Source organism: Rhea pennata, chromosome 1 (genome assembly GCF_028389875.1).
Source record: "Rhea pennata isolate bPtePen1 chromosome 1, bPtePen1.pri, whole genome shotgun sequence".
NCBI lineage: Eukaryota > Metazoa > Chordata > Aves > Rheiformes > Rheidae > Rhea > Rhea pennata.
In genome coordinates, this window is record NC_084663.1 from 137,392,146 (window position 1) to 137,400,333 (window position 8,188).

Sequence of the window (8,188 nt, forward strand, 5' to 3'; positions counted from 1 at the left end):
GTCTCTAAAAGATCCTACACACACAGGTGCTACACTCAAAACAGCAAGAGGGGTGGTGAACAGGTAACATGCCTAGAGACGAAAACTGCATTTCAACATAAGAAGCTAACGTCTAGTGAAATTTTATATCAAGTAGCTACCTTCTAAGAGTTTATGTCCCATCAATCTAAAATATGCCTATTTTAGATTGCAGCTGAAGAGCTTATACATATAGTGATCAAGGCAAATTTTAAATTCTCACCACATCTACTAAAACTATATCATGACTTTAAAAAGTATCCCTTGCAGTAGCCATGCATAACAGGGCTTATCCATGCCACTGCCTGCAGAAGCAAGGCCACAGACTCTAGTTCTAATAGCTGGCTTGCACCTAAAATGTAAGTTCTGAATGCACAGCAAAATAAAAAATGACTGAAAGTCTTAAAAACATTAGTAGCAGCCAAGTTCTCAACAACTTCATGCATGTAATCTGCCTGCAAGATCACACTCTCAATTAAGACCCATTTATCATATCTTTCCTTTCTTTCAAAAAGACCTTCCTTCTAATATTAGCAAGGGAAGAATCAGCATTTTCAGTCAAACTACTTTTTCAGACATATAGAGGGATTAAAAATGGGGTTTACACTGGAATTTGGCTGCTCCATGAAGTGCTCATAAAATTGGAACAGATAGCCAGCTGTTACCTAGGAAACAGCAAAGTAAAGTCCCGTGTAAACTATTATAGTCATTTAACAACCAGAAAATCAGAAACAGAAAGAGTAGCTCGGTATAGAAATGATTTACTGCAATCTAGAAGATAAATTCAGCCCCTGACTATATAAATTTTCGTATCCTTGAATCAAATTAAGCTTGATACAAGTTTTGAAATGTGTGATTTAATTGCAAAAGGAATTTTTAGATTTTCTAATGAAATACTATAAATCTGCCTTTACCCAAATACAAATCTCAGGATTGGTAACAACTGTACCTTTGAGGATGTGGAAAGCCAACAGATACAGTGCATACCAACAAAGCACTTGGCAGAATGAATCTTAAAATATATCTAAAAATTTCCATGTTCCTGACTGAATAATATTTCCATACAGCACATCCTTTTCTGTCCTTCCGATTTTAACTCAAGTGTGACAAATACGAGACATGAAGGTTGGGGGGAACAGGAAGGCTTTAAAACTCTGCTCTCAAACAGACAGAAGCCCAGCAAGTCAATATATCTGGAAATAAATATCATACTACATGACTTGCTCTGTATCTATACAAGTATATTTTCCTTCTCCTTGAAGTTTCCACTGTTGTTACAGCTGCTGCAGCTCTAGTGGTATCAGCTGGGAACATGAACTGAAGAAAGCTGAGCAGGCCACTAGTGTTTTAGCCGTCACATCATGTAAAATTGCTCTGAGCAGGATGAGACAATGATGTGCTTGAGTGACAGCAGCTGTTCGGTGCAGGCATTGCCACAAGTGGAGCTGCAGTCACAGCCAGGTGCAATGGTGGGAAATTTTGGGGAAAAAAAGCTAGGTTTACACCTGTGGCCTTCTAGAACTTCCAGCTATGCAACATTTGTTTTTAAAGACCATCTGTCATTTTGACAAGCTCCCTACCTGAACGTCACTGAAGCAAGCTACCTTTTGTATTTCTTTAACAAAGCCTTTCTCCCTTTTGTACGAAATCCAGTTTCAGTCCGTGCTTCATAAACAGAAATGGATATGGTAACTATGGTGTCCTAACCACTGAATCATAAGAATTAAAAACACTCCCAGTTACAGTGATCAAAGCTAAATTCTTTAGGAAGATTATCCACACCACAAAACAGGAAAATCCTGCAACTCGAGCACTTTTATGCCGTATCTTTGAGATAAAGTGTGATTTCCTGGGTTATTGAGAAGAGTTACCTCCAATTATGTTTAACTACAGTGAAAACATTTTTAATAGAGGCTAGTATGCTTCTTTGTCCATCTACGAAGCCTTCGGCCTGGCAACTAGCTGTGAATGCAACAGCCTACAGACAGAGACAAGCAGTCGCAGGTTATTAAAAGGAAGACTTATTTGAAACGAAAAAGATATCCTCACTAAGCACCCCTTTAATCAACAAAACGTACGTGCCTTTCTCCCATTTAAGCAACAGAAAGTACATGCCCAGCCAGCACGGGGTGACAGAGGCCAAACCCGCTCGCCCCCTACCCCCAGCGCCTCTCGCGTGAAGCGGCAGAGGGGCAGTGCTCACAGCTGACAGTGATTTCACCGCTTCTCTAAAAGATACCGCCCGCGCCCGGCCCGCTTGCCCCGGCGCGGCGCGGAGCCCGAGGCCGAGGCGCCGCCGCCACCAGGCGGTGCCCCGCGCCCTCACAAGTTCGCCCCCGCCCCCACCCCCGGCAGCGCGCCCCCCACCCCCCCGCGACCGTTAACCGCCGCTAACCGCCGCCCCCCCGCGCCTCACCCGCAGGCAGCGGCACGGAGGCACCGCGCCCCCCAACCTTCACCCCCTACGAGCCTGGTCGCGGCTCCCGTCGCCGCTTTTACGTTTCCAAACAGTTCCGAGCTGGCCGTTTCAGCACGGCCAGCGCTGTGGGTAACCCCAGCTGCGCCGCGGCAAGAAGCACCAGCTGCGGGACACGTTTATCGTCTTTTAACACGGCGGGGGGTGGGGGGGGAGAGGAATAACCCAACGACACCGAGCCACCGGCGTGACCCTCCGCAGGCGCCGGGGCAGCAGGCACTGAAAACCCGCACCTCGACCCCGAGACCTCCGCCCCGGCGCCAGGGAAGTTGAGCGCGCCGCCGCGGGCAGCCCCCGGCGGCCCCGCTCCCGCCCCCGCCGAGCACGGGCACCGGCATGGGCAGCGCCCGCTACCGCGGGACGCCCGCGGGTGGCGGCGGACACCTACCCAGAGAGCTTCCCAATCTTCACAAAGCTAAACACATCCATCCATGCAGCCGGCCAGCTCTGCCCGTCACTCACTCACTCACTCCAGCAGCAGCAGGGGCAGCAGCAGCTCCATGTCGGGGAGAAGGTTGCGTCCAGCGGCAGCAACAGCCCTTGCAAAAGCAGGAGCCGGCGGCGGCGGCTGCTACCCCCCTCCGGCAGGGAGCTGGGCGTGCAGCATCTCGCAGGAGCGGCATTCATCTGCGCGCAGCCCTCCTTCTCTCCCTCCCTCTTTCCCTCCCTCCCCCGCTGCTGGCGCTGCCTCCCGCGCCCCCTCTCTGGGGTAACTCAGGGCATGAGGAGGGCGGCGCGGCCGCCAGCCCCGGCCCCCGCCGCTCCGCGCACCGGGAGGCTGAGGGGGAGGCGGCCGCGCTCCGCCGCCCGCTGCCTCTTTGCAGTATCTCCGGCGGAGGAAGGCGGAGAAGGGCGGCGGGGAGCGGTGGGGGGGAATAAGCTAGGTGGAAAGGAGGTGCGGGGGCGGGGAGGGGGGTTCTCCTCTGGCCAGCAGTGTCTCGCCCTCCTGCGGGGGAGCGGCTGCCCAGGCGAGCACGGCCCGCTGGCTCCCGCCCGAGGCGGCGCTGCGGCCTCTGGCAGCGGGCCGGGCAGAGGGGAGCTGGGCCAGGCTGGCGGCTCCGCTCCGCACGCCTGCCCTTCCCTTGGGGCAGGCTGGCCCCAGGGAAAGGGCAAGGGCAGCCCCGGTGAGGGGGAGAAGGCTCCTCCCTAGCCAGGAAGAAGCACCCTGGTCCTTGCAAGAAGGTTACCGCCCAGGTTCCTCCTCTGAAAGCAAAAGTTGGGGAAGCAGGCAGCCTTCTTCCTCCCCGAGGATCTCTCCTTGGGTGATCTTGCCTCACTGCCCTGCCGTACTTCTCCCTGGGGCTGCGGAAAGCTCTGGTGGCCTCAAGCCAGAGCATTGGATGTTCCTCAACCATGGACCATTGACAGGCAAGAGTGGCAAATTCACTGCCCTGCTATCACTAGAGGAGGTTGTCTCCATCCTGCAGCTTTCTTATCCATGCCATGTAAGAGACTGAGGAAAGGAGTCCTGGTTGTGGTAGGAGCACTACAAGGCCTAGTCCTGGCAACATAGTTAAAATCAAGCATTCCTCTTCCTGTGTTCTGTGGGAAATTATGTAGCTGCTCTGCCCTGACATACACAAGAATGCAAGGAGACACACTATCTTGCACTTTTGCCCTGTATAAAGCTTCAAAATAAGCACTAGAGTTTAACTGTTGTCCATAAGTTTCCTATGAGCGAGCAGGACAGGAGCCTGGAGAAATTCAAATATGTCTTCACACACACATAACCCTTCGGAGCTCTACACTACAGTCAATAATTCTCAGCATGGGAATGCATATTCTCCACTTTAGTGTTTTTATTTGTGTCTTTATTTGCTAAACAGATTGATATGCTCTGTACTTCCTACAGTTTCTGTCTCTTGGAGGCTTGCACCTAAATTCTCTCAGTAACCAAAAATTTCAGAAATGACAGTAGAGCCCAAAATGTAGACTCTAGCAGCCAGAAAGAAAACAATGCATTTTTTTAATGTTAAAACTTTTATTGATAAGGGAACGAAAAGAACAGGCAGTACGAACACTTACTGTGCATCAAGTTTCAAACTATTCTTTAAAACAATAACAAAGAATGATTAATCATCTATTTACACTGGGAGAACATTGGACAGCCAGCTGAAAACACTTGCATATCTACCATAGATGTAAACGGTTTGTGCACATTCTGAAATACCATTTGAAATACTTTGTACAAGTACATCCAAAATTTGTGATTCTTACATGAAACTATATTTATTTATTATTATACTAGATTTTTTAAAAACTGCAGAACCTGTGCCTGTCATTCACATTCCTCTATTGATTGGCAAAAGTTACAAAGATAACACAGTTTCAGCTGGTTAGGAACTGCGTTATTTATAAAACTGTCATTATTTATTTATAGACTAAGGAGATAGGCCAAGATCCTACAAAGCTAACTGAAGCTGATGAAATGATATACCATATATAAAATTAGGCACACATGCTCGGTATCAAACAAGGTCCCTATCTTGAGCACTTTACACTCCAAGGCTTAACACAAAGGTGCCTCAAAGCATAGTGGTGAGAGCCAGAGGAGTGAAGATGCTTTAAGGATTCTGTAGAATTTCTATGCTTTCAAGGTCTTCTGGTGAAAAGGCAAATATGATCCTATGATGCATCAACTGAGGTATTTCCAGTAGAGATATAAAAGCAGAAAGCATAAAATCTGACCAGAAAAGCTATACTCCACTCATTCAAAAAGTAGTTAGAGAAAAATGAGAGTAGATGCTAGAAAATGCTGAAAGAATGTTAAAGATAATGAAGAGTCTGCCTTATGAGAAGAGACTGAAAGAGCTTAGCCTAGCAAAATGAAGACTAAGGTGTGAAATGATTGCTGGTTATAAATGTATTGGTGTGATAAACAGAGGGTACAGTACCCAAAATGACTGAACTTAACAAAAAGTCATTAAAATTTGAAACTGAGCTGAAATTACTTTTATCTCTTTCCTCAGCATTCCAAACAGATAGATGAAGTATTGCTATGATTATAATTACTTTGACGTTTTTGTTTTTCCTGAGTGGAAATCATTGCATCAGTACAAATTGTCCAGAATGGCTGTGGAGATACTGTTGGAACAGCCAACACCCAGGAGGTCCATTAATAACGGGAGTCTTATTCCCAGATGTGCAGACATGAGCAGAGAACCCAAACAACTATACTTGATCCAACTGTGTTAAACACTGGTAGCTTTCTGGAGCTGTGCTACATGGGAATGTCACTCATGAGGGTAGAGATTAGGATATCAGTCTCAACATGGTTCTTTGGGCTGTGGTGTCACAGCAACCAAATATAAAGCTGTATCTCAGCTACAGAGAAAGGATAAAACCTGCCAAACCAAAGAAGCAAGGTGGAGGACATTGATCTATCTATGTCATGAGTAAACACCAATTAATATACATAGTTTGGACTAGTTTTAGAGTTATCATCTGTAAATGAACATTTTGGTATTATGCCTTCATTTGCAGGATATATCAACTAAACAATGTCATGACTTAACTCTTGCAAATACATTTATATTTTTTGGTCAGGTGTGGATTTCTTCTCACTAACTACCAAAAAATTAGGGTTAGTCAGTCATCCTCTATCTCTGTGGTAGATAGGCACCTATCTCTCTAACGCATCTCATTCTGAAAAAAGTGACATGAATTGCACTTTGGAGATGCCTTATTTTCTCTGTCAACTTCAGTAGAGAAGAGGCCCAGACCTTTGACTAGAGGCCTGTCTTCTAGATACCTAAAGTTAGGTCAGATAAAACCCATTTGTGGGTGACAATGATACATGTAAACACTGAATGAGAACAGACAGCCCAAGACAGCAGAACAACGTGTATTTAGTATCTCAGTAACAAACAATAATTGAACATGAAGTTCCTAATGTTAAACCAGGAAACTGGTATCAATCCCTGGGTAAATTTTATCTATTTTATCTTTTCTTGTTGTTGTTGTTAGAGTAGAATTCTAAGTTTCTATTTTTGAGGATGCTGTGTTACAGTATACTATGACTTTTTATTACTTTTGCCTGAGGTAATTCAATTAGGAAACTTAATACTAATGTTTTGTGTGGACACTTAACACCATGGGCCAGGAAAAGCCTTAATTCCACATATTATGGCAATTTCGTGTAGAGAGTTTGCTTCGTTTTATAATGCTCTTTATTCTAAAGGAAGTGACAGACATAGGTAACGCATGTAGGAACGTTTTGGCATCTTAACTTGTTAATAACATAAAACCAATTAAATCAATCTAAAAACTATTCATTTTTTCAAACATCTAAATTGCTTGGGTCTTAGGGAAACTGCTGTGAAGATGAGATGTAAATATCTTTATGAATGAGATCAAAAACCATCTATTTGTGTGTTGTTGTGTTTCAGGATTTTTCTTTCTTCATTCTGAGGCACTGAATGTTCAAAGAAGAATATGAGTTGGACTCTTCTGGATACCACACTATACAAATATTTTAACGCTGCAGCTTGACCAATAGTATTTGTTTTACTACATTTCAGTATATAGAGTTTGATCCTAGATCATTTAAAGGAAGCCAGGTAAAATCCCATGCCAAAGATATAAAATGAAACCTCTGGAAATGATGGTTTTCCACTTTAATACTTTTGGAGGTCTCAGAAGTTTTCCTCTCAATTAAAAATCTCTCTACATTCTTTTAAGACTAGTCTTTTTTATGATTTGGAATCTTTAAAAAGATATTTAAAAGTGCTACATTTCATCTTTAAGTTGGACTTTAATTCATGAGGTTAGAATAACATTTTACCTCCTGAAATAACAGCTGAAGGTTTCATGATTTTTTGGTAGTGGTTGGTGATGTTACTCACATCCAAATAGTGAAAATGTTTGAAGGAGTGGGATAATTAAAGCCATTGGTTAATGAGATGTTAGTACAGAGCTGGTATTGAAACCTGAAGTTTCAAGGAAAGATACCATTTTGATATTGTAGTCTGGTATCTATGAAATGTTATTGGTAGAGGTAGTTGTTCATGACTGTGTCATACTGGTAAGTCCTGAAGTAGCTTTCTGGCTACTTTTATTTCAAACCATTAAATTAAATTTTTCAGCTTTGAAGCTTCAAAACATGGATCTTTTTAAAAACTATTTGTTTATCTCAGTGCTTATTATCCAGATAGTATATAAGTCCATATAAAAATATTATAATAGTTACAGATTTTCTCTATGTCTGCATTTACAGTGTTATCAAGAAATTCCTCTGCTTTCCTTGAATCTATACACCCAGCTTCTACACATCAGTTTTGGCACTTTTATTGAATAGACTTTTATCAGGCATAATTTTTTATTGACTCATGCAAACTGTTAAGCTCTAAAGGTTTCATTTTTGCTGTATAATTTAGTGCAGGAGATGTGATATCACATACAAATTCAAAATTAAATCCTAAGCAGTTGAAAATTTAAATAATAACAGATAAGGTTATTTTCTTTCTTGCCATTTAGGAAACAAATAAATCTAGAGGATGGTTAAGTTAGTACATTTCAACATTTATGGTTCCTGAGCAACAGCCTAAAAGATACTGCATTCATGGAACAAAGTAAGCAAGGATTCCACAATAAATACAACCGTTTTGCTGAAGCTGAGCATACGTTGTCAAAGTTTGTTTAAAAAAGACAGTGAACAAAACCTACTGGTTGCTGTTATGAACTGAAAAGTCTTAC

General features: G+C 43.6%; 1 protein-coding gene across 1 annotated transcript in view; it reads right to left on the reverse strand.

Moving 5' to 3' along the window:
- FRMPD4 (FERM and PDZ domain containing 4) overlaps window positions 1-2,941 on the reverse strand; it is a 305,963-nt gene extending 303,022 nt beyond the window's left edge. The window contains 1 exon segment of the mRNA XM_062574603.1: window positions 2,883-2,941. Within this exon segment, the coding sequence (XP_062430587.1) occupies window positions 2,883-2,923 (41 nt within the window). The 5' untranslated portion in view covers window positions 2,924-2,941.
- Between the last annotated feature and the right edge of the window lie 5,247 nt (window positions 2,942-8,188).